The sequence below is a fragment of the Quercus robur genome, chromosome 5, assembly GCF_932294415.1.
Source record: "Quercus robur chromosome 5, dhQueRobu3.1, whole genome shotgun sequence".
Classification (NCBI taxonomy): domain Eukaryota; kingdom Viridiplantae; phylum Streptophyta; class Magnoliopsida; order Fagales; family Fagaceae; genus Quercus; species Quercus robur.
Window position 1 is genome coordinate 17,493,324 of NC_065538.1, and position 26,371 is coordinate 17,519,694.

At 33.6% G+C, this 26,371-nt stretch overlaps 3 protein-coding genes across 52 annotated transcripts in view; all 3 read right to left on the reverse strand.

Moving 5' to 3' along the window:
• Positions 1 to 13: 13 nt before the first annotated feature.
• LOC126725309 (polyadenylate-binding protein 6-like) lies at positions 14 to 24,518 on the reverse strand. Of its 2 annotated transcripts, none has more exons than XM_050429921.1 (8): positions 24,102 to 24,518; positions 3,089 to 3,398; positions 2,080 to 2,339; positions 1,649 to 1,945; positions 1,297 to 1,553; positions 1,147 to 1,203; positions 636 to 824; positions 14 to 492 (listed from the first exon to the last, which is right to left on the reverse strand). In XM_050429921.1, the coding sequence occupies exons 1-8, from the start codon at positions 24,355 to 24,357 to the stop codon at positions 397 to 399; spliced, it is 1,722 nt and encodes a 573-aa protein (XP_050285878.1). In that variant the 5' UTR covers positions 24,358 to 24,518; the 3' UTR covers positions 14 to 396. The 2 variants fall into 2 exon arrangements, with proteins under 2 accessions (XP_050285878.1, XP_050285877.1); XM_050429920.1 differs by lacking the exon at positions 24,102 to 24,518 and adding an exon at positions 4,517 to 4,936.
• On the reverse strand, positions 7,416 to 11,513 carry LOC126725308 (protein CHUP1, chloroplastic). Of its 4 annotated transcripts, none has more exons than XM_050429915.1 (5): positions 11,345 to 11,513; positions 10,516 to 10,749; positions 10,308 to 10,420; positions 8,731 to 9,507; positions 7,416 to 8,588 (listed from the first exon to the last, which is right to left on the reverse strand). In XM_050429915.1, exons 2-5 carry the CDS (start codon positions 10,664 to 10,666, stop codon positions 7,725 to 7,727), a joined length of 1,905 nt encoding a protein of 634 aa, XP_050285872.1. In that variant the 5' UTR covers positions 10,667 to 10,749; positions 11,345 to 11,513; the 3' UTR covers positions 7,416 to 7,724. The 4 variants fall into 4 exon arrangements, with proteins under 4 accessions (XP_050285872.1, XP_050285874.1, XP_050285875.1 ...); XM_050429917.1 differs by having other exon boundaries at positions 10,516 to 10,756; positions 11,345 to 11,508; XM_050429918.1 differs by having other exon boundaries at positions 10,516 to 10,777; positions 11,345 to 11,508.
• LOC126725303 (putative disease resistance protein RGA3) overlaps positions 14,041 to 26,371 on the reverse strand; it is a 51,949-nt gene continuing 39,618 nt past the window's right edge. For 21 of the 46 annotated variants that reach the window (XM_050429878.1, XM_050429877.1, XM_050429894.1 and 18 more), the window contains 3 exons: positions 15,453 to 15,542; positions 15,245 to 15,349; positions 14,041 to 14,480 (listed from right to left, as the gene is read on the reverse strand). The gene's annotated coding sequence lies outside the window, so the exon portion shown is untranslated. Of the gene's footprint in view, positions 14,481 to 15,244; positions 15,350 to 15,452; positions 15,543 to 15,711; positions 15,820 to 15,896; positions 16,495 to 17,505; positions 17,569 to 17,707; positions 17,812 to 17,935; positions 18,018 to 18,060; positions 18,164 to 18,220; positions 18,356 to 26,371 lie in introns of all 46 variants that reach the window. The other 25 variants (XM_050429914.1, XM_050429913.1, XM_050429907.1 and 22 more) reach the window with 17 other exon arrangements.

The window sequence follows — 26,371 nt, forward strand, 5'->3', positions numbered from 1 at the left end:
ACTTTGCTCACCATGCAAACAAAAAGGAAAATGTAGTATTGTATTAGACAGAATATATTTGGCTAAGAAAGAGAGGAAAAAAGATGGAAACCATGCTTTGTTCATCATGCAAGCCATATGAGACTTCAATTTTCGGTTTCAATACCTCAATTTGTCTTCACAAAAAACTAAGCACAAAAGATGGAAAAGAAAAACGGCAGCAGGGTCAGAATAGGTTTGTATGTTCTATTTCAGATATATGACAATATTGACAAATCCGCTGCTGGTCCCTTGTCAGTAGAGCAAAAAACAAAACGCCTTCTGATGAGAACTTGAGAAGAGACTAGTGAACTTGTTAGATTTGTCCAAGGCCAGATTAGTATTTCAAGAAACAAAATGCCTTCTGTGATGATTCTATCATTTTCCTCCAAAACTTGAACAGCCTAGAGCATTTGGAGGGTTAAGCAGCTTGGTTATATCAGAAGAGTTGTTCTCCAACAGCATTCCTGTTATCTGTGTAGCATTTTCAGGCATTAGAGAATCAATTCAATATCAAGCTCATCATGGTTAGTAGGTTTTGCCCCCAAAATATAAAGTCCTTAGAGAATGACATAACTTCTAAGACCCTCTAAGATGAAAGAATATGAGTCACAGACCTGAAGATTCTCAGCAAGAACTTTTTCTAAGTTCCTCCTGGACTTCCCAGGTGATGTTCCTGCAGCGTGAGCTCTGCCTTTGGCACCTGCTGATCCAGTATAGGTACTTTCCCCAGGTCCACTTCGCTTGTTCCCCTTCTTTCTGAAGTCAAGCTTCTGACCTCCAGGAGTCCCATTGTTCTTCAGAAGCTGGCAGAAACGTTAGGGTAGGCATTTGTCACGGGACCATAAAAATAGAAAAACATTAAAAATTGAACAAAACAAAAGAGCCTAACAGTTCAATTTAAAAACAAGACAACCATAGAATAAGCTAAGATAAAGATCATAAGAGTGATATAATCAGATACATGTAAGCCTTTAAAGGATCCCAAGTATTTGTTAGAGAAATAATAAATTTATCGATGGTGTGTGTTATGTGATGTCATTTACTATCAATTGTGACAGATGGTAAGTAGAGATATACATTATTTGTTTCTGAAGAAAAAAAAAAAAAAAGGAATACAGAAGATACATGCTGCTGGTAAACCTGATCCCTGGTGTTATCCCACTCTTTCTGCCCATTTGGAACCTGTAATTTCATCAGTCATGTAAGAATAACTTGAGAAATAGATAGAAATGCTCAACCCAAAATTCATGCTACAGAATAAAGAAAAATCCTTACAAAAATGGAGAAGCGGTCGTGATAAGTTTGTGTCACTAGAGGATATTGTTGACAATCTTGATACACGATTGGTTGGGATAGGAGCTGGTTTGAAGAAGGGCAAGGAGGAAAGTGATAAAAGAAAGGGTGGACATTCCAGTTGCAATTATAGAAAGTTTCTGGTGAGAATTGAGCACAGTGAGTTTGCAATGTCCTTATGCGATCTTCTTTTCTCTGAGCGATAGCCACGTATAGAGTTTTTCCCTCCAAAGTGGTTCCTACCAAAAATAAAAAATAAAATAAACCTCAATTAAGAAAGCTACTAATCAATTACCCCTAAGTGGAAGCAGAACTTTCATTAAACAGACTTTACCATTAAGCGTATGCAGAGCTTTCATAGCATCTTCAGGATTGGAGAAACGTACAAAGCCAAACCCTTTACTAATCCCATTATCAAGGCGCATCACTTTAACTGATGTTAATTGTCCACAGGTACTGAAATGTTCTTTCAACTTGTTATCATCTACTGATGTACTGAGGTTATTAACAAACAAGTTTGAAGCCTTCAACTGCTCATTGGTATGGTTGCACCTCTCCATGCATTCACGTTTTAGTAGTTCTTCCCTCTCGGTTTTCCTTTGAGCCCTTCCTACAAACAGATATTTTGATCCTGATTCACAAATTGATTTCACTTATCAATGAACTTTTCTTTGCATAATAATGCTCAAAACGAAAGGAAATAGAAATGAAGTTCTTCCTATCAAAAAAAAAAGAAAAAAAGAAATGAAGAAGTTCTATGTTTACCTATGAATGCACCATTCAGAGCCCCAACAGCATTTTTAGCGTCTTCTGATGACTCAAAGTTGACGAAACCAAAACCTCTTGATTTACCCTGATTATCCTTCATGATGGCCACACTAGAAACCTTTCCAAACTTGGAGAACTGATCTCGAAGGAGCTCCTCTGTCGTATCTTCACTCAGATTTTTCACATACAGATTTGTGAAATTTAGTTCTTCTTGTGCTGCCATCCTCTCACTTTTCTTCATAAACTTTGACACATATCTAAAGAGAAATGAAGACAAAGGGGAAGAATTAATTGCAAAAACATAATTATTATTATTACAAGAGACCTACAAACATAATAAATCCATGTATCCATACAGAGGTCACATTGGAGATCAATTTTATGAAAACAGATACAAAATTAAGAATCACTTCACAGGAAAAATTTAAAAGGAGTGTTCATAATTTATATAGTATCATATTGGGGAACAAACTGTTGTCATATTCAACTGAGAAATGAAAAAAAAAAAGCACAAATTAATATAATAAACATAGGAGGAAAAGATTTTAGGCAGAACAAGAAAGAGATAAGGAGGGCCAAGAATTCCCTGCTCTGATTAACTTTGGAGAGAACATGAAAAAATTTATGCTTTTGTTTGGTTTTTTTCTTACAACATGTGGGAGTGGGGGATTTGAACCCAAGTTCCCCCCAGGGAGATAATTGGGCAATGCCATAGAATTACAAGGCTCTTGGCACAACAAGAGCTAGTTGTTTTCAAACTTTGTCCTTCAGTTTTGTCCCTCTCCACTCAAGAACCAGATTGTAAATCAACACATTATGACAGAGACAATGCCATTTATCAAATGACAAACAGGATAAGCAAGAAAGTACTATCTCAAGGAAATCTGAGATTTCAGAAGACAAAAGGACTTATCAATGTGCAAAAGTTAAAAAATATAATCAAGATAGCAAAAGAGAATAAAACAGGATAAATAACAGAGAGAGCAATATACAACAGAATACTTACAATTTCTTCTCATCAATCACGGTATCATGGAGAGCATAAAGAGCACTCATAGCTGATTCCTCAGTATCAAACTGGACAAATCCAAACCCCTTGCTCTTTCCATTTTCTTCAGCCACTTTGCAAGAAAGTATGGTCCCAAATCTGCTGAACAAGGAGTGCAACTGAAGGCTATTGATCGAAGGGGGTAGGTTTTTCACAAAGAGATTTCCATAACCAGTCTTTCTTGAAAGAGGGTCTCTTTGACACCACATTATTCTCATTGGAAATCCCTTCAGATAGGTGTGATTTAGACGGGCCAGAGCCATAGATGCTGATCAGAACAGAAGAACAAAAGTACATTGTGATATTTACTTGATGAATCAGAGGGAAAATTAATGGAAGAATCAAAGAATCTTGCTGCTACTAACAATAAATTAAACACTGGAAGTACACAAACCAAGAGTCCCCCGCCCCCAACAAAAGATGGAAACCTAAACACTATTGTTTGCTTGCCAAGAAAGTGAAAGAAATAAAAGAATAATAGAAAATCGAGGGTCTAGTACAGAGTATGTATCATAATTTGTAATCCTTCCCCAAAAAAGGGAAATGCTCTGCTCAACCAAGACTTAACTACTAACTGTCCAAAGGTATTCTTGGTTTAGTTTATCATTTTTAAGAAAACAAAAGCAACATAAATTGTAAGGTAACTAATTCCTTCAGCAAGCGGAGGTTAGTTACTAAAATATCAAGTCCAAGAAACCAAATGATGTGGTTGAAGAACACAAGTAGTTACATAATACATGGTAATGCAAGAATGAAAAGGCGAAAAGAAACATGAAGCAAACATAACTTGTTTCTCAAGAAAGACAGAGAAATACCAAAATGACCATTTGTAAACAACTTAAAGAGTTCTTCATGGTAGAAATTACAACCTAAAGAGAACATAATAAGCAAACCCCACTTGATAACCACAAAAGCTAAAAAAAGAAAACGGGCCCTAATTTACATGAAGACTCAAAAATTACAACCCCATTTCACAAACAAAAAATACGTAAGTCACAATCAACCAAGAAAACCCCCCAAAAAGCTTACATGCACACACACATATACACTTATACACAAAAACAGAGATATAAAATTATACATACAGAGAGAGAGAGGTACATACACGCGTACACAACGCAAGAAACACACAAAATACATAAACATATACAAAAAACACACACAAAGAGACAAAGAAAAACAGAGTAAGAAAACCCAAGAAACCAGAAATACTCAAAAACCCATTTGAGAAACAAGAAAACCAAGACAAACCCATTTCACCATTCACCAAGAAAACCCCAAAAACAAAGCAAGAAGCAGAAAAAGAAACATGCACACATACACACTACACACTACACACAAAAGAAAGAAACAGAGAAAGAAACAGAGGGTATATTTGTTTTATACCGTGGTAGTGATGGACGAAGTTGACGTAGGCGTAACGGAGGGACTTCTGGGACGAAATGTCACGGCAGAGACGAACGGAGGCAATGGGACCCACGGTGGAGAACAGCTTGACAAGGTCGGACTCTGTGACTTGTGGGTCCAAGTCACCCACGTATAAAGAAGCACACTGCGAATTTACAAACCCAGGTGGTGGTTGTGAGTGCGGTAGTGGAAGTGGCTGTGGCTGTGGCGGAAGAGACACAGTCTTGGCCGCCATTTTCTTGGGAGCTAAGTCACAAGAGCTCAGAAACAAAGGAGAGTCTTTTTTTTTTTTTTTTAGAGGGAGAAAGTTTTAGAGAGAGAGTGGTGTTTGTTACAACTGTAATGTGTGTAGTGGTACTATATGCAGTAGTAGCAGGGCTTTTTTTTGGTTTTTGTTGTTGAGAGTGAGAGTGAGAGAGAGGGAATGAGAGATTTATATATGGGTTTGTACGGACAGTGAGGTTTGATTGAGATAGGCATGGGCTGTGTGATTTTTTTTTTGGGTACTCGCTCTGGGATTTTGACACGTGTACATTTTGTGATTTTGTTTGTGATTAAACTTGTCCTTCAGTGGGTAGGCTTATTCTACTTGTAGAGAGTACCTTTGTCTGCGGAAAGAAAGAAAGAAAACTTGGGAAAATGAAGCTATGACGGCTTTTTGTTTTTGTTTTTTTTTGTTTTTAATAGTTATTATTTAGAGATAGATATCATTGATCTTTGATTATTGTTATAATAAAATTCTAACACAAATCTCTTATTTAATAATATAAATTATTCTCTTCTGAATATAAAAATAAAAGATGTTATTAGTTGAGTAAATTATTATATTTCTTGTGGGTCATGTTATTTGTGTTGTTTTGTTAACAACATTTTTACTATACTTTTATAACAAAATTGAAGTGATAAGTTATTAGGGACTTTTACATGTGGGTAAAAAAGTAATTTAAATAGTTAATTTAAATTAAAATAAATAATAACTAATCATTAATAATTTGTTATAAAAGTGCTGTAAAAATACTATAAACAACGTAATACTCCTCTTCTTTTTAATCAACTACTAATTTTGGGTCAATAATGATAGGTATGTAATATTTTTCACAACTTATTATCATTAAAGTAATATTATTTTTATTTGGATGACACTTTTTATATATATACACAACTCACAGACGGTCATACTCATATCACTGTGAATATTAAAGTTATAAAAGTTTTTAAATAATTGAAAAATATTACTCCTGTATTTCCCTAAAGTTATTGTTGCTGGGGTTTTAACCAAAAAATAAAATTGTTGTTGGGGAACATATTGTATGGTACCAACAACATCATCAGCTGATGAGGTCATACTTTCTTGGTTGTATTGCATTGCATGAGGTGTTGTGTTGTTCCTGCTGATCTTGCCGGCTATGGCCCATGAATACTGAAAAAGTGGGATTGAATTAAATTTCATCACCTTTTTTTTTTTTTTTTAAATTACAAATTGAATGATTGATTAGTAAATTTTGATCCTTATTAATATCGATCAAATATTTAAAATGAGACACAATTTGTAAAACTTTAGCAATAATCTTTGACTGTAAGTGGAGGTAATTGTAACATTAAAATATTTTTCAGGCTTGTAAAAGATATAATACAAGCAACATAAAACAAAACTCTAAACGTATTTCAGTGATCATTACTAATAGAGTTTAACGTTAAAAATAAAAACAAGAGTGCTCTTTGCTCACCCCATCACCACTCAGTGAGTCAGTGACCTCTAGCATTGTTTTACCATTTTCACTTTAAAATTTTACCAGAAAAGTGATACTAAAGAAAATACTTTTCATAACAATTGAATCCATAAATTTTTACATGTTCTTATTTGTAGTCACTTAATTACCTACGAATAATAATTTGTCACAATTTAAATTTTTTTTTTTGGCAACACCACTTGTAGTTTTTTTTTTTTTCTTTTCGGGTTAAGAAAAAAAGTTGCCTAGTTTAGGAAAAAGCAACCTGTGGTACTGTGGGACGAATTTGGTGAGCGCCAATTTATAGAAAAAGCTAAGGTGGTTTTAAAGTAAAGCCATTTTGGGTCAGAATATGAAGACATGATGCAACACAACATAAATATGACCTACACCGAGAAAGTTCATTTGTTGCAAAGAGTAAACATTGGCTTTAATATCATCCCTGATGCATAATAAGAACAAGAAAAATATATGCTTTGTGGTGATACAATACAATAAACCAGTACCTCATAAACACATCATTTATTTCATATGATTTCTTTATTCTGCAAAAGTAGTTTCTAACTAAAAATTGTGGTTGCATTTTGGCAATTGGGTGAATAAGTCTACAGTAGAATTTCACCTACTGAGCCTACAAATGACTGTGTGGACCCAACCATCAATGAAGCCCATTACTGATGTAGCAAGATCGAGTTGGTATCTCTTACCCTCAGGCCCCAATAGTAGTGGAATTGATGTGGAAAGGGGAATAGAAATCCGGTACTTGGAAATTGTATGAACTATGAACTATGGTCTTGAAGTGAAGCTTAATTTTATGATAATTCAATAGTAACAATGGGGATGAAACTAATTAGATATGGATTTCACCACGTGTACTTACCACAGTAAAACCAAGAAAACCAAAGTTACTCATTGTCATTGTTCTTTTAATTTGTCAGACCAAATGGGTTTGTCTGTCTTTAGATAGAGAAATAACTTGGATAATGAACAAAATATGTCTTTAAGATTGAAAGATAATATTAGCTTGACAATCTTGAAGCACCCTTGCTAGAAGAGAGGAGATCAATAGGCATCAAATACTAGCGAGTTTTGACAAAACTTCAATTAAATATTAAGCAAATGCTGACAAAATGTTGAAAAGAAGGACAAGAAGGAAAACGAAAAGATTAACCATTCATCTACAAGTTTCAGCTGCAAAAAGTAGAAAACTTTGTTTTCATACATAGAACTAAGCTTCTACATGAACACTTGTCAGTCATCAAACATGCATTCTCAAACGGAAAAATTAAGCTTCTGACTGGTTTCTAAGCAAAAGGATACGGTACCTTCCCATTGTGTAGTAAATTCCTTCACTATGTTTTATTGCCTATGTATAAACAGTTGAAAAAGTGTGGAAAAGGTGCAGCTACTATTGTCAAACGGTGATATTTTAGGTTAAGTATACAAATGGCAATCTGTTAACAGGAACTATAGGATGATGCTCTTCTATGAACACTGGGTTTTCCACCCTGAGGCAGAGAGTCCTTTAAAACTTCTGCATATTTCATCAACTCATACTTCTCGGTGTCATCTGAGTGATGATCAAGTGTGCTTTTTAGAGCCAAATCAGAACCCTCCCTACCCAAAACAAATCTCTTGTACGAATAAGAGGATCCCACATCACTATTTCTTTCGGCACCATCTATATCCTTGAAGTTTTCTTCTTTACTCTTGAATCTGTTGAGATCAAAAGAGAGTCTAGATGAACCCTGAAGACTTTTGAATTTATTCCTATGCCCCACAGTGTCAGCATACATTCCTGTTGAAATACCTGAACTTCTTGAGGAATCAGCATCTTCTAAAGATCCAGACTTTTCTGATGATAAATATCCATGAAGAAGTATTCTTCTAAGTTTGTGGAAATATTTTGGCTTGCTTGAGCTGTTGGTTTTGGTTGCAGATGAATTATCTACAGAAAAATCATCAAACTCTCCAGAGTCTGTAAGAGCAGAAGTTTGAGAAGTTGACCATTGGTCATAATCAAAATCTATAATGCTGATCCCTTTTTCTCCCATCCCTTCAGAATGTGCATATTCAAGTATTAACTGCTTGGCTTTCTCCTCAGATTTGGGGCTTAATGTTTTGCTCAGGTCCCTTGCCACTGATTTACCATCAGGAGGCTGAAAATTTCGAAGCTCATATCGTAAGCAAGCATTTATCCACTTCAGATAGACTAATTCCTCAGCATCAGAGCATCGATCTGTTTCAAGTTGCTCAATTTCCTTTTCAAGATCCTCATTTTTGCGTCTCAAGTGCTCACTCTCCACCCTAAGTGCTTCCGCCTGCAAGAATACACATATAGTGAAATGTAAAATAATAATTATAAATAATAATTTAAAATAAATTAATTAATTAACCAAAAAAAAAAAGAGGAAGCAGAAGAGAAGAAGTAGAACAAGGGATTTACTAAAAATGAACTAATACCTCTGGATCTTCTAAAACAGAATTTGCAAGGACTTGCGTAGATTCCAACCTCCGACTCAATTCAGTATTTTCTTTCTGCAATCTCAAATTAGACTTTTTTAACTCTTCAACCTCAACCTCCAGATCCTTTAGCCTATGCAACTTTAATTGAATATTCGGATCACCTGGAGCATCCTTGTATTCATGGTCTTGCAACTTCAAAACTCTTTGTTGAAGGGCTAAGATCTGCTCCTTGTTCTGTTCAGCTTCAGACCTAAGTTTCTTCTTGAGCAGTTTAATCTTTGCTCTTGCAGCCTCAAGGTCAGCCACCACCTTCCCATGTTCAGCCAATTGTGCCTCTAGCCTCTGGTTATCCGCCTGTAAGGAATTAATCTTGAGAGTAAATAGCTTAGCCTCCATATTGTTTATCTTCAATCGATTTTGGAGCTCCATGCAAGCAGTTTCTTGCTCTTTAAGGCCATAATACTCAAGCAATTCGAGTTCAAGATTTCTCTCCCTCTCCCGAAGCACTCTGACCATGTTCCTCAGGTGCCAGATCTCTTGCTCATATTCATCGTTTTCAGTACTTCTAAAGGCTTTTGAAGTATCTATATTTGACCTGGGTGTTTCAACATCAGTCTTTGGAGAAAAGCCAGCCTTTGCAGCTGCAAAGTCAAGTTCATTCACAAGATCATTAAACTCTGGCAAGAGGAGCTCTTCTTTATCTCCACTACTTTTACTGCTGGGAGAGAATCCAGCTATGGAGTCAACACAGACCTTCGGTATGAATGTCTCATCCTAATGAATAGAGATCATATTAAATTTTAATTCAGCAAAATAAAATCTAACATAATTTTAATTATCCATTTGTTTGGTTCTCTGAAAACTATTACCAATGGGACTGTTGTCCACTCATTCCCAGTCATTTGAACAGCCAATATTTACAGCAAATTTGGCAAATTTTGCAGATGAAGTCATTTAATTCCCCGAATTGACTCATAACTAATAGATTTTACAGTAAATACAAATCTATCAAAGAATAATCCCTGTCATTGCAGGGAAATCAAGAGACAGAGATAAAAACAAGGACTATTTAAGTTTGTCACTGCATCAGCAATCTTCAAATTACCACTTCTATTTTCTCCTTGATCTCTCAACAAGCAGATTACAATTTGCAACAATCTCTATGATTACTTCATAAATAATCCACACATCAATGTTATAATGCTTGATTGCACAGAATAGAAGAGAAAGTGAGAGGAAATAGATCTACAAGTTTAGATCTTTCATTTTCCAGTTTCATAAACACAGAAAATAGAGTTCAATTTGGTAAATTATTTCACAGAACATACTTGAAAAAATCATTCAATGTGTCCATTTTGTGAAAAAAAAAAAAAAAAAAATACTCGGCTTTATCAACAGATTCTCCACCAATCAAGCAATATTAAAAACATAAGAAATCAATTAAAATTAATCAACATTCACTCCACCTGTATATAATGATTTTCACTATTAAAAAGTTGAATTCATTACATATAAGATTAAAACACTCTTCTTGTTTGAATGGGATTTAAGATCCAACTAAGTTACTGACTTACATATTCAGCTGCAACAGAAACGGTATTGGAGGAAATGGATGTTGTTTTTATGCCAAGAAGATCATCTTTAGGCCAAGCTCTTCCACCTTTTAAATTAACTTCATTCCCATGATCTAGTAAGATGCACAATGTAATCAAAACATGGACTTGAAACTAGGACCAGATAAATCTACAATAAAAAGATTTGATATAAGGAAAAAATGCAAACCCAAAGAACGTGGCGAGTGGGGTGGTGGTGAGGGTTTGATCCTTTTCGTTCTGAGGCGAGAGTAGAGAAATCCAGCAAAAGAGATGGCTAAAGCCACTCCAAACTTCAATAAAAGAGGTTTTATATCCCTCTGCTCTTTCACCATCATCATTCAAAAACCTCTACCTGTAGCTAAATTCATGAATCCCCACACAAACACAGAGATCACAGGTCCTCTTCTTCATCATCATCCATCTAAATGCTCAAAACAAAACCATAAGAGCTATGTCAGATTAGTCCACATACCCAAATCAAGAAAATCCATGTGACCCATATTACTAAACCATTAATGAATACGAAATATCAAATTTAGTAAAAAACCTTACTAGTTTATGTTAAATTCAAGGACCAAAATTAGAAAGATTCCTTAAAACCAATCACAAGTTAGACCCAAAAAGGATAAAAACAAAAAATAAAATTTACACAACTAATTTCAGTTCATGCTAGTCACAGATAAATAAAAAGATTATGCATACCAGCAGCAACAACAACATCTCTACCATCCATTTCCAATCAACACCAAAATAATCCAATAAAAACAATTAAAAACAGGTTTGACCCAAATAGGATAAGAAAGAAATATATACATCAAATTTAAGAACTAATTTTAGCTTATGCTAATAATAGACAAAAGAAATAGATTATACATACCAAGAAACAAGAACATATATAAAACCCATTTCAAACTAGCAAAACTTAATCCAATAAAAACAAAAAATAAGGAAGACCCTTTTCAGTTTATGCTGATTCTAGAGAGAGAGAGAGAGAGAGAGAGAGAGAGAGGGTTTACCAAAAAGAGACCGTTACAAAAGGCATTGAACCAGGGTTGAACAACAGAACAGTAACGTTTTGATGTTGTCTTTGGTTTCTGTTTCTATTGAGAGTTTGTTTGTTTATTTAGGCCTGTTTCATAGGTTTGATGGAAAAAGACAGTTGGGTGTGAACACAAATCTTGGGTCGTTGTTATGATAGTATTAACAAACACTGGCCACAGACTATTGTCTTACATGTCATGATTAATATGATGTACAGAATGTAGGTGTGCTAGAGAGAGACATATAATATATAAATATTGGTACATAGAAATAGTGGGAATTTGGTTATAGACATATAGAGAAGATTCTGATTCCAAGTTGAGAAGCAAAGAAAGATACAGAGGTTAAGCCAATAAAAAAATGAACTAGATAATTTGGTGGGTTAATTTTAGATGGCCTTTGTACCTAAAAACTAATGGCTGACCAATTTAATCGCTATTTATTTTTTTTATTTTTAAAAAAAATTTCCTTCCATTTATCACTAGAGAAGGGATAGGATAAAGAAATTTAGGAAGTTAAACAAGAAACATTTGTTTTATTATATAAATGAAAACAGAAAACTAAATTTGGCTTTTCATTCTTTTTTTTTCTTTTTTTTAATATCCAATAAAATTATCAGATGGAGTTTAAAATTTTTGCTCATCTGAAAAAGAAAAAAAAATTGTTGTTGATCTGTTAGCAAAATTGGCATTCTGTACTTGTTTTAATGGTCCCTAAATTAGTGGGGCTCTTCTAGGCCATAAGCAAGACAACCCATCTCAAAGTCAAAGATCTTCATAGTTTCTACCATGTTTTTGTTTTAGTGTTTTTCCCTTGAGGAAAAATAAAAAACATTATTGAATTGCAAATTGTATGGAAAAATAGATTGATCCAATGACAGTTGCAAAATAGCAAATTCAAACCTTTGTTTTTTTTTTTTTTTGAATAATATCGAGAGGCATGGACTCATTTCCTTTTCTATTTCTCTAAGTTAGAACAAAAAAAATTGGAGTGGGGTAGGGAGGCGGATGGAATATACAGATTCGTGGATTGGTTTATAAATAAACCAAGTTCTTTGTTTATAACTTGAGTGTGACTTAAGGGGAAAAAAAAAAGTAATAACACTCCCCTTCTTTGAGCCTTAAGGTTTGAAGAAATTAACACTCTTTCCTTTTATTTATATTAATAACAAAATATTTCAAATTTCTTTAAGAATCTCTTTATAAATTTAAAATAAAAGTACAAAATTTATCAAGTACCAAAACATTTGCAATGACAAATCTTTCTATAACTAATTGAGAAAAAAAAAAAAAAAAAGGATTGCAACTACAAATCTCTCTATAACTCGTTGAGAAAAAAAAAAGGAAAAAAAAAAAACAAAATTTATTACTTAATATTTTAAATTACACTTTAATTTAAAAATAAGGGTTTTTTATTTTGAAATTGAGGATAATTTTGGAAACCTACCCTTAAGCACCACATTAGTACACAAATTTTTAATATTAATTTAATAAAATTTGGTCAAACAAATGTAAAAGAGAAAATGTTTTTTCCCTTCAAGTTTGGAGTGAAGTGTCATTTTTCCAAACTTTAAGAAAGGAGAATGTAATTACCCCTAAAAAAAAACGTGTATATTTGTTAAATTTATTAAAGACGTTAAGCTAAAGTTTAAGTTAATGTTCAACTATTAAATAATTCAAATTCAAACATAATAGTATATTTGTGAACAAGTTATTGAATATCAAAATACGAGAGTCAATCTAAGTTATATAATATTATATGTTTGTATGCGTGTATAATAGAATTTAAAATTTTAGACTTTGGCTAATTCCATTACCTTCACATCTATTAAATTATGCCATAAAAGTCAAAACATTAACATAGTCCTTTTAAAATAAAAAATCATAAAATAGTCCAGTAAAGTAATCAACATGGTCCAGCAAGCTTACGGATTGTGGAATCAAAAAAATGAATAGGACTATAATATAATGTCGTGTTGACCTTCTAACAATATAATATGGTTGTGGCTTTATCATGGCCACAATTGCAAACTGTCTAATAAGTGAACAAATAGATGGTACAGAGCCAAACACGCTCAAAAGTTAGCCTTCATAAATCTTTATGTACAAATCTGGAATTGCATTTGTAGGAACTTAAATGAAGTAATAAAGACATTCTTATAATGAAAGTAGGTTCGATGCAAGACTATTTTGTGTTAACAAGACAGATATCAAATGTGACTGTTATGCTCAATAATACTGGCAAGTCACCCCACCTTGAATATCCAGCATTGTTCAATGACTTATTATTGTTGAAGAAAATGTTACACAGATTTATTACTTTGAGAAGATAGTTACAGATAGAAGTATATAGCAATCTCACTTCTATAATCTCAAGTATAAGGCACCTAAAACATGCATTGTAGTTGATGGCATCTAAAACATACATTGTAGCTGATAGCATCTGAGGTTTGTGATGTTCCAGTTTTACTTGGAATTGATCGCCCACCAAATACCAAAGCTAATTTCATTTGATCTCCTACTTGATTTCCAATCATAGCACGAGGGGCTGAACATCAAATAGTTCACCGCAGTAAAACCACAATCATATTGGACACCACCAACAATCCAGATGAAAAGCAAGTTTACAAAAAAATTTCCATGAGTAGCACCACATGCATGTCAAAGGAGGATGATGGAAAAAAAAAATGCATACTCCCAAAAGCTTCATGGCTATACGCAAGTCACAGCACACAAAAGGTTCAAAAATCTGGATTTATGTGTAAATGTTAGATGCAAATTCTAGACTCGAAATTGAAAAACTGAGTTCTCAGGTCATAAATTTCTTGGTGTGTGGTGTGCCACTGCTTCACAATATTGTTTCTTTAACTCCATGACATGCTACATTGATGCGCCTATGATATGTTAATGGAGCTTCATCAATCAACACTGTTGTGTCTACAAATCAAGCATAGAGACTTTCCATTCTGCCATTTGGAGCTCTATCATTTGACTGTGTAGAGCTTTTTCAATCAACTGTACTTGTACCCGAATGTAAGAAATGGCTTTCTGAGGTACATCGTTGCTTATTAATTACTCCCAATTTAAAATGTGCTTCACCAAATGTTCAAGACTGCACAGCCAAAGATGTAAGAAGGGGAAAAATTGTTAAAAATACTCATAAGCAAAGCCCATAAACAAAAATCTCCAAACTAAAGGAGTATTTAGACGACTCCATAAAAACCTCAGCTTTAATACCAAGATCATATTTTTATTAATTCACAATAATGGTAAATCCTCTTAATCACCCTTTGATTTGTAGGTTATGGTATTGGTGGATTATGTGACTATAAAATCATTCTTGTGAAAGTGTGAACCAGAAGTGAATTTTGATGAGATTCTCCGCTCCAAATTTTGTAAAAGCGTAAAGAATATGAGAATAATTCCAATGTTTAAACACTTGTAAACTCAATTTAACAATCAATCAGGTGCTTTCACAATTAAATGTTTTGAAAACCATATTGAACATCATGATAAATTTTCCCAACATTGGATGTAAGACCATCATTGCTATGAAAATTTTAGTGGATTTGACACCAAAAGAAAATCACAAGTATTTGGTGTAAGTATACAAAACATGCAAGATTCAGAAAATTATGCCATTCCCAATGGCAGAAAAGGAAGAGTTTTAATCTGGCTGGAGTTGAGCATAACCATTGGAAAATAAGATATCAACTAGTCCTCTTAATCCCCTACAATAACATAGTATAATGATATTGAGCAATGTGTTGGTTATAATAAGAAAAATGGAAATTATAATTACAGATTTTATTGTTTAAGTTCTTAGATAATATGAAAAAGGTAAGATGATAAAGAAGAATAAGGATAAATAGTTACCTATATGTTGAATGAGATACACAATACCATAGCCTGTACTTAATGGCCTTCAATTTCACGTATATGCAAATAAGTGGCTAACTGTAAAATTTGTGGACACTCGGACTGTAAGAGCAAATTAATAATTTTAAATTTAATGCATGGTTGTAAAAGGATTACAAAAACGACATTGATCAATGAAAAAAGCTTTCAATATATCCCTCACTACCTTGAATTCTCTAGCCACAAATACACAGGATAACATTGCTTGCAAATTTATATGACAAAATGCCCCATCAAGTCCCTTTCTCAAAATATGCTGAATTCAAGGGAACAAAAATCAAATTATCAAGGTAAGCATATCGAATGAGAGAAATCAGAGTATGTTAAGGCTACAAAGCACAAGACTGGAAGCCAATCTTTTGGACCATCAATACAAACAGTCATGAACTAGGAACTTCTAGTTATAAGATAAAGGTAAAGCTCACCACTGCAGCGTGCAAATCCTTCTCAATGCTTACAACTTCAAACATGGGCATCAATACAGCATGTTAGGCCTCATCCATGTGAGTGTCAGAACCAAAAGACTCTGTAACCTAAATCAGGATTAATAACCAGCTTGAGATAATTTTGAGATTAAATTATATGCATCAGGAGATAAGATCAGACTCACAATGCACAGGTTAAACAAAGCATATGATTACCGGAGTTCCATTATCAATGTTTTATGGGGGTCCAGCCACAATATCTTTGAATGCACGCCTTTTAGTTTCCTACAGAGAAGGATAGTCTTTTATGCAAGTTACACATTTGTAAATTATCATTTTCACAGCAACTTATTAATGTTCCATTGCATAGCCCACGCCTCTCAAAATAAGGGATCATAAAATGAATCCAATTTTACCTCTGCAACAAGAAAGCCAATATTCGCGCCAACCCAAATTTCATTACCACGTAGATCATAGAGTCCCTCTTCAAGTTCCATTTACTCCAAGTGCAACTGGTTGGAATGCATAGATCAATAACCACTGAACATATAAACTGGAGTTGCCAAGTTAATGATAACTATGAAAATGAAATAATAAAGTTATCTGTGGCAAACAATATATATTTAGTATATTCCCTGGGCCTGAATGGTTAAACTACTTTGGAGGTGTTACTAAGCCATGTGATGTCCAGATTATGGTGCTACAAAAAAAATTTAACCTTTTGCAGGACGTTTCCCTCTGGCACAAGATTTTCTTCCATGAGGAACATTGTTTCAAGTTCACCTTGCATAATAAATAAGACAAAATGAATTATAAATAAAAGAAAAATAATCACATCTTGTGATTCTCGCTCGTTGTTCCTTAGCTCTCTTTTTCTTTGTAATTAGTTTTTCCTTTATGTTTCTGCTTTTCTTTCCTTTTTTGTAATCTTTCTTTTGCTTTGTGCTACTTTGCATAAAGCAGTTTTTTTTAATAAACATCTTTCTTACTTATCGGAAAAAAAACATTATCTTTAAAGATTGCCACATAAATTATTTTGTATTTATAATTGTGCATTCTAAGCCTTTGAATTGTTCTTGTTTTTGTTGTTGCCATTGTAGTACTAACTGTGCATTCAAGTGCAAATTCTAAAATCATAGCCACCAAAATGGTGTCTAACAAACTATGTATTGTTTTGGTCTCTTTATCTTTCCTCATTGCCCCCTTTCTTCTTTAAATTTTATAATACAAAATATTGATGTCCAATTGGCTTTTCAACTAATCTTAATTTTATGCTTAGAAACTAAACAATCTTCCAACTCATTATAATTTATTGAGAAAGGAATCAATATAGGCTTGCAGACCAATTTTAAAGAAATTTCTTTTCATTAGTAAAAGATATCAAGGTGAACTATAGTGCTTCAGAATGCTAATCAGATATAAGCTAAGCAACTAATAGTAGCAAAGCAGACATTGGCCCAAAAGAAAGGTAGCCTTGAACTCTTGTTACGGTGTGGTTTCAGTGCTATTTACAATTACTTAGTCTTGTACATAAAAAATTCTGATAGCGATAACATGTTGAAATTTAGTTCTAATCAATGGTGAGAAGATGCAGCAATTATTCAATGCAATGATTTGGGGCAATCTAATAGGAATAATTGACAACTAGTTAAGAAAAAAAAGTGAATTGAATTTATGAAACATGAGTACCTAGTTCTTGATTGTATTAGAAACCTGAAAACCCTCATAAATGAATATGTGATACATCAACACTAGAACAGTATGATAGGCAAGAAGAGTCATAAGCAATTTTACTTTGCCTCAACCAAAAGAGGAGGGAGAAAAAGAACATAAAGATTTCTTGAATTCTGTGATTACCTGTATCATAAAAGAAATGAACCAAAACAAAAAAGGAAAGTAAAAATCTCCTTCAGCAAAGAAATCGTAATAAGCCAACAAGAAACTCTTATTCACTTCCATTAATGTTGGTTTCATAAAAGCAGTATCCAATTGTTACCTCCCATGCCCACACTCTTCCAGTTGGGATGTTGTTCCAAGATGTTTGTAATATCTTCTTCTACCTGGTGGTTTCTTCCCATGCATGCCACAGAACACTTTAGCCTTGAGACAAGAAACAAGCATATGACATTGATTAAAAAGTCAATATATATATTTTTAATGTAATAGTTACGAGCATTCAAAAATATGGATAAGAGATAACATAAAGATTTTGCTGGCCAATTACCTCAGTTGCTTTTTATGTGTCACCAAATAGACTGGCCCCTACAGAACACCAGCATTTGAAGTCAAGATTGTTTTTGCTGCATCTTTGAAATGATAACAGAGCTTTGTAGTTAGAAATTTACTCACAATGTCTGAGGCCCAAGGGAACGCAACATTTTGCATGATGTCTGGCCAGAATGAGGGCAAAGTATTCCTTGACCCTTAATAGGTTGGAAATTATTGTTACTAACTATGGAGCAAAAAGAAAATGCAGCAACATCATGGAAAGAGAAGAATAAAAAGTTACCTGTAGGAAAATTAGAATTGAGGTACCCATATCAAAGGCAAGAGTTATATGGCTTCAATACCTATATTTTTTGCTCATTCTGATGACAAATTTGGATTTTTTTTTCTTTACTTGGTCCAATCTTCTCTTGTCCACCTTTTATTAAGCCATTCCAGAATTAGGAAATTATGGATGGTAACAAAAGGTAGGAATTTTTTTTTTTTTTTTTAAAAGGAGCATTTACCGATCTCTCTTGCATGGGATGTTTTATCCAAACACATCACAATTCCCAACTCAACCTGCTTAATGAACAAGAAGAAAGAATGAGAGAATTAATGTATAAGAATTTTTTTTTTTTTGGGTGTTACTAAAGGGGCATTCTAGTTTCACTTCTAGAATTACAGATACCATAATTATGTCGAGCAATATTTTTGGCCTAAAAAACCATTGTCATTACCCTTTCTCAACTATACAATTTTTATAACAAAAAAATAGAAGGGCTAGTTGCTTCTTTATGACAAGTTCTTCTCTTGCTAGAAACTATAAAATGTTGCAACTCATAATTGCTTAAAAGGAATGGACATAAGAACACGTCCTTTTTTCAAGAAATTTGTTGGAAAGCGAAAGCGAAAACAAAGAACATAAAAACAAGAATTCATTTCACGTGTACCTATTTCTTAACTATAAACAATCATATAATGTAGTTATATGGCTTTTTGCTAAGAAATCAATTAACTGACTCATACAAGAAATAAAGGAAAATTTATGGAGCATTTTTAACTATTTTGATTGTTTGAAAAGCTGGAATTACCTAGTAAATAAATGTGTGATCAAACAAGAGAGCTATGGCTCCAAAAAAGAGGTGAAAAGAGAAAGAGGGAAGAGAAATCACACTTCGCCTTAACCAGAAATGGAGGGAGAGGGAATAGTTACAAAGTACATTTATCTTTAGCATTCTGTAATCATCTGTATCATGAAGGAAATAAACCAAAATTAATGAGGAAACTCATGATGGGATTGAGGCAGTAAAGACCAAAGAAGTCATAAGAATCTAGTAGAAAACACTGTTCATTCAAGAATATAGTTGGTCCTCGTACGGGAAAAACAAAATACATACCTTCAAAATAAGGTGGATAAGAGGAAGAAATCAGACAATGCTAAGACTACAATGAAGCATTTGGAAAAAGCCAATCTTTTAGATCATTATCACTTCAGAACATTCAAAAACTAGGAACTTCTAGTAAAAAGATGTGTACAAAGCCTACCTGTAGTGCATAACACCATTCTCTACGCATACAACTTCAAACATGGGCTTAATGAGTCTCGTTTACGGTATGTAAACAGCAAGGACCTTTTTCTGTGGCCTGAATTATGAGTGGCAACCAGATTTCAATTATATGAGATTTAAACTTATGATTTCATTAGGAGATAAGGTAGATGTGATCTAAAACCCACCACAAATTATTCAAAGCATCCTGGACTTCCAATATGTCTTTATCAATGGTTTTAGGAAGTCCATCCATAACAACTTTGAGAGCACGCCTTCTAGTTTCCTGCAAAGAAGAGTGCTCTTTTACACAAGTTTCAAATTTTTACTTATCATTTTGCAGAAGCTTCTTAGTATTACTTTATATATATATATATATATATATATAGTTACAACCTGGATGTCTCCATTGGAAACACCATGAGATGTTGAGCTAAAAGGCTCTTAATATTACACAACCCAGTCCAAACAAAATCAGGGATCCTAAAATAATCCAATTTCACCTCCACAGTACAACAAACCAATATTTTTGTTGAATCAAATTGCATTACCTCATATTAATATCACAAAAGTTCTTTCCAAGTCCCATCTACTCCACGAAAGTACAACTGCTAAGATGCAAGAGTTAACAATTACTAAACATATAAATTGGAGCTATTTCCCAAGGCAAAGACAACTATGTAAATTCAAGTCTTAAAGTTTAATGTCAAACATTATGCAACATGCTCTGTTCCTGAATTCTGCAGACAGCTTTGGAGATGCAACTGACCCCTCAAGATGTTCCAATTATGGTGCCAAAATCTTTTGCATAGCCATTCCCTCTTGTGCAAGATGTGCTTTCCCAAATGACACATAGTTTGGAGTTCACCCTGCACAATAAAACAAGATGACGGAATGATAGAATGAAACACAAAGCATGAGCTGAGAAAATTTTGTCAAGCTTTGCAATTGAGATTATTTTGTGGTACCAAACATGAATTCTAGTGAAACTTCTAGAATTACTACCCCTTAAAAAATGAAAATAAAAGATAAAAACTAAAAATCATATCTAGCAACGGATTTTTCTTTTCTTTTTTTATTAGTCATATCTAAGCAATGGATTTTGGACACATATCCTTTCTTATTGTACTTTTCCTCACAAAATTTGTAATCAGAAAAAATGACAGCCAACTGTCTTTTTACTAAAATAAATTCTCTGCTCTGAAACTACTCAATCTTTAAGGTAAAGGTTAATTGCTTAGGAGAAAGAACTGACATAAGACCACAACCCATTTGAAAAAAAAAAATGTAATAGTTGGGAAAAATACAAACTCAGAAAAAAAAAAAAAAAAAAAAAAAAAAAAAAAAAAAAAAAAAAAAAAGGTGTGGGGGAAGTATATGAAGCATGATTAAACAGTTCTTGATTTTATTAGAAAGTTGAAAGCCCCCATATATGAATGTGTGATAAAAGGCATAATGACAAGTGAAAGAATAGAGGCAAGAAATTATAATTTGCCTCAGCCGAAAGCAAAGAGAGAGAGAGAGAGTACATCTATGTGTAGTGTTTCTGTAATTACCTATATCATGAAGGAAATAAACCATAACCATAGAGGAAACTTGTTGAGTGAGGATAAGATTGAGGCAGCAAAGAAGTTGTATTAGACTATTAAGAAAATGTTATTCTCTTCCACGAATGTTGCTCCATAAAAGAGTATCCAACTAACAAAGCCAAGGTATTTGTAATTTTTTCGTCTTGACCAGTGGTCACCTCTTATACTTCGCACTCTTCAATGTAAAGAATCACTTCAGCCTCTGAGACAAGAAACAAAACATACGATTTTGACATAAAATTTAATAACTTGCAAGCATCTAACCCTGTATCTATAAAACTTGATCATCAACAAAATCATTTTGGAGCCTAAAGAGCCCTTCTCTTTCATCATAAGATTAGCATATAGATAAAAGATGCGAATTATCTAATTTTCCTTTCATGTGTCACATGGCAGGGTAGCTAGTTTAGCTACATCTTTGAATTGATAATGCAGATTTTTACCAAAAAAAAAACCTGTGCTATGTGATAGGATTTTTAAACTTTTAAAATAATATACTCAATGATATCCATTAAAAAATTACATGTATCTCCAAATCAAATCAGATTGAATGAGGCCCGAGGAGCATATAACACTTTTGCATTATGTCTGGACTAACTGAGAGTGAAACATACCTAAACCCTTGATCGGTTGGACATTATAGTTGTTAAAAATGTACAAAGAAGCAAATGCAACAATAGTAAAAAGGGGCTGAAAAAAACACAAGAAGTTACCTGTAGGAGAACTTTAATCTAAGTGCCCATATTAAACCAAAAGTTGAACGGCCTTGATTCCAGAATTTGGGGAATTTCTAGACTGGTCCACTTTTCTACTCTTCACCTTTTACTTTGTCATTCCAAAATTAACCAACTATGGATGGCATAAACAGACAAACAAACAACAGACTTTTATCTACTTATTCCCTCTGATCCCAGTGCTAACATTCCACTCTCTCCCTCTTTATTTGCACGAAACACTTCAATCCAAAGGACAAGAAAACCACATGCACTCCTCCAGATTCAAACTCTTGAACCTGTGACGTTAAAGCTAACGATTATGAGCTAAATCCTCATGCTAAATATTTATTCTAGAAATTTAATAGATAGAAGATTGCATAAGTTGCAAATTATCACATACCTTCCTGACCTTTCATTTGTCAGTATGTGATACAAAAGATTTTAGGCAGAACAAGAAAGAGATAAGGAGGGCCAAGAATTCCCTGCTCTGATTAACTTTGGAGAGAACATGAAAAAATTTATGCTTTTGTTTGGTTTTTTGCTTACAACATGTGGGGGTGGGGGATTTGAACCCAAGTTCCCCCCAGGGAGATAATTGGGCAATGCCATAGAATTACAAGGCTCTTGGCACAACAAGAGCTAGTTGTTTTCAAACTTTGTCCTTCAGTTTTGTCCCTCTCCACTCAAGAACCAGATTGTAAATCAACACATTATGACAGAGACAATGCCATTTATCAAATGACAAAGAGGATAAGCAAGAAAGTACTATCTCAGGGAAATCTGAGATTTCAGAAGACAAAAGGACTTATCAATGTGCAAAAGTTAAAAAATATAATCAAGATAGCAAAAGAGAATAAAACAGGATAAATAACAGAGAGAGCAATATACAACAGAATACTTACAATTTCTTCTCATCAATCACGGTATCATGGAGAGCATAAAGAGCACTCATAGCTGATTCCTCAGTATCAAACTGGACAAATCCAAACCCCTTGCTCTTTCCATTTTCTTCAGCCACTTTGCAAGAAAGTATGGTCCCAAATCTGCTGAACAAAGAGTGCAACTGAAGGCTATTGATCGAAGGGGGTAGGTTTTTCACAAAGAGATTTCCATAACCAGTCTTTCTTGAAAGAGGGTCTCTTTGACACCACATTATTCTCATTGGAAATCCCTTCAGATAGGTGTGATTTAGACGGGCCAGAGCCATAGATGCTGATCAGAACAGAAGAACAAAAGTACATTGTGATATTTACTTGATGAAATAGAGGGAAAATTAATGGAAGAATCAAAGAATCTTGCTGCTACTAACAATAAATTAAACACTGGAAGTACACAAACCAAGAGTCCCCCGCCCCCAACAAAAGATGGAAACCTAAACACTATTGTTTGCTTGCCAAGAAAGTGAAAGAAATAAAAGAATAATAGAAAATCGAGGGTCTAGTACAGAGTATGTATCATAATTTGTAATCCTTCCCCAAAAAAGGGAAATGCTCTGCTCAACCAAGACTTAACTACTAACTGTCCAAAGGTATTCTTGGTTTAGTTTATCATTTTTAAGAAAACAAAAGCAACATAAATTGTAAGGTAACTAATTCCTTCAGCAAGCGGAGGTTAGTTACTAAAATATCAAGTCCAAGAAACCAAATGATGTGGTTGAAGAACACAAGTAGTTACATAATACATGGTAATGCAAGAATGAAAAGGCGAAAAGAAACATGAAGCAAACATAACTTGTTTCTCAAGAAAGACAGAGAAATACCAAAATGACCATTTGTAAACAACTTAAAGAGTTCTTCATGGTAGAAATTACAACCTAAAGAGAACATAATAAGCAAACCCCACTTGATAACCACAAAAGCTAAAAAAAGAAAACGGGCCCTAATTTACATGAAGACTCAAAAATTACAACCCCATTTCACAAACAAAAAATACGTAAGTCACAATCAACCAAGAAAACCCCCCAAAAAGCTTACATGCACACACACATATACACTTATACACAAAAACAGAGATATAAAATTATACATACAGAGAGAGAGAGGTACATACACGCGTACACAACGCAAGAAACACACAAAATACATAAACATATACAAAAAACACACACAAAGAGACAAAGAAAAACAGAGTAAGAAAACCCAAGAAACCAGAAATACTCAAAAACCCATTTGAGAAACAAGAAAACCAAGACAAACCCATTTCACCATTCACCAAGAAAACCCCAAAAACAAAGCAAGAAGCAGAAAAAGAAACATGCACACATACACACTACACACTACACACAAAAGAAAGAAACAGAGAAAGAAACAGAGGGTATATTTGTTTTATACCGTGGTAGTGATGGACGAAGTTGACGTAGGCGTAACGGAGGGACTTCTGGGACGAAATGTCACGGCAGAGACGAACGGAGGCAATGGGACCCACGGTGGAGAACAGCTTGACAAGGTCGGACTCTGTGACTTGTGGGTCCAAGTCACCCACGTATAAAGAAGCACACTGCGAATTTACAAACCCAGGTGGTGGTTGTGAGTGCGGTAGTGGAAGTGGCTGTGGCTGTGGCGGAAGAGACACAGTCTTGGCCGCCATTTTCTTGGGAGCTAAGTCACAAGAGCTCAGAAACAGAGGAGAGTTTTTTTTTTTTTTTAGAGAGAGAAAGTTTTAGAGAGAGAGTGGTGTTTGTTACAACTGTAATGTGTGTAGTGGTACTATATGCAGTAGTAGCAGGGCTTTTTTTTGGTTTTTGTTGTTGAGAGTGAGAGTGAGAGAGAGGGAATGAGAGATTTATATATGGGTTTGTACGGACAGTGAGGTTTGATTGAGATAGGCATGGGCTGTGTGATTTTTTTTTTGGGTACTCGCTCTGGGATTTTGACACGTGTACATTTTGTGATTTTGTCTGTGATTAAACTTGTCCTTCGGTGGGTGGGCTTATTCTACTTGTAGAGAGTACCTTTGTCTGTGGAAAGAAAGAAAGAAAACTTGGGAAAATGAAGCTATGACGGCTTTTTGTTTTTGTTTTTTTTTTTTTTTTAATAGTTATTATTTAGAGATAGATATCATTGATCTTTGATTATTGTTATAACAAAATTCTAACACAAATCTCTTATTTAATAATATAAATTATTCTCTTCTGAATATAAAAATAAAAGATGTTATTAGTTGAGTAAATTATTTTATTTCTTGTGAGTTATGTTATTTGTGTTGTTTTGTTAACAACATTTTTACTATATTTTTGTAACAAAATTTAAGTGAATAGTTATTAGTAACTATTACAAGTGGGTAAAAAAGTAATTTAAATAGTTAATTTAAATTAAAATAAATAACAACTAACCATCAAAAATTTGTTATAAAGGTGTAAAAATATTATGAACATAATGTTTCTCTCCTTTTTAATCAACTACTAATTTTGGATCAATGGTGATAGGTATACAATATTTTTCACAACGTATTATCATTAATGTAATATTATTTTTATTTGGATGACACTTTTTATATATATATATACACAACTCACAGACGGTCATACTCATATCACTGTGGATATTAAAGTTATAAAAGTTTTTAAATAATTGAAAAATATTACTCCTGTATTTCCCTAAAGTTATTGTTGCTGGGGTTTTAACCAAAAAATAAAATTGTTGTTGGGGAACAAATTGTATAGTACCAACAACATCATTAGCTGATGAGGTCATACTTTCTTGGTTGTATTGCATTGCATGAGGTGTTGTGTTGTTCCTGCTGATCTTGCCTGCCATGGCCCATGAATACTGAAAAAGTGGGATTGAATTAAATTTCGTCACCTTTTTTTTTTTAAATTACAAATTGAATGATTGATTAGTAAATTTTGATCCTTATTAATATCGATCAAATATTTAAAATGAGACACAATTTGTAAAACTTTAGCAATAATCTTTGACTGTAAGTGGAGGTAATAATTGTAACATTAAAATATTTTCCAGGCTTGTAAAAGATATAATATAAGCAACATAAAACAAAACTCTAAACCTATTTCAGTGATCATTACTAATAGAGTTTAACGTTAAAAATAAAAACAAGAGTACTCTTTGCTCACCCCATCACCACTCAGTGAGTCAGTGACCTCTAGCATTGTTTTACCATTTTCACTTTAAAATTTTTCCAGAAAAGTAATACTAAAGAAAATACTTTTCATAACAATTGAATCGATAAATTTTTACTTGTTCTTATTTGTAGTCACTTAATTACCTACGAATAATAATTTGTCACAATTTTGAATTTTTTTTTTGTCAACACCACTAGTTTTTTTTTTTTTTTTTTTTTTTCGGGTTAAGAAAAAAAGTTGCCTAGTTTAGGAAAAAGTAACCTGTGGTACTGTGGGACGAATTTGGTGAGCGCCAATTTATAGAAAAAGCTAAGGTGGTTTTAAAGTAAAGCCATTTTGGGTCAGAATATGAAGACATGATGCAACACAACATAAATATGACCTACACCGAGAAAGTTCATTTGTTTCTACCATGTTTTTGTTTTAGTGTTTTTCCCTTGAGGAAAAATAAAAAACATTATTGAATTACAAATTGTATGGAAAAATAGATTGATCCAATGACAGTAGCAAAAGAGCAAA

Bases quoted from the DNA above. Each gene is read 5' to 3' on its own strand.
- LOC126725308 (XM_050429915.1), bottom strand. From the start codon at position 10,666: ATGATGATGGTGAAAGAGCAGAGGGATATAAAACCTCTTTTATTGAAG. The intron at 10,421-10,515 runs GTTTGCATTTTT...GCATCTTACTAG, and splicing joins CCACTCGCCACGTTCTTTGG to ATCATGGGAATGAAGTTAAT. The intron at 9,508-10,307 runs GTAAGTCAGTAA...TCTATTCATTAG, and splicing joins TTTCTGTTGCAGCTGAATAT to GATGAGACATTCATACCGAA.
- LOC126725309 (XM_050429921.1), bottom strand. From the start codon at position 24,357: ATGGCGGCCAAGACTGTGTCTCTTCCGCCACAGCCACAGCCACTTCCA. The intron at 1,554-1,648 runs GTAAAGTCTGTT...TATTTTTGGTAG, and splicing joins AGCTCTGCATACGCTTAATG to GAACCACTTTGGAGGGAAAA. The intron at 493-635 runs GTCTGTGACTCA...AATGCTACACAG, and splicing joins TTCTTGCTGAGAATCTTCAG to ATAACAGGAATGCTGTTGGA.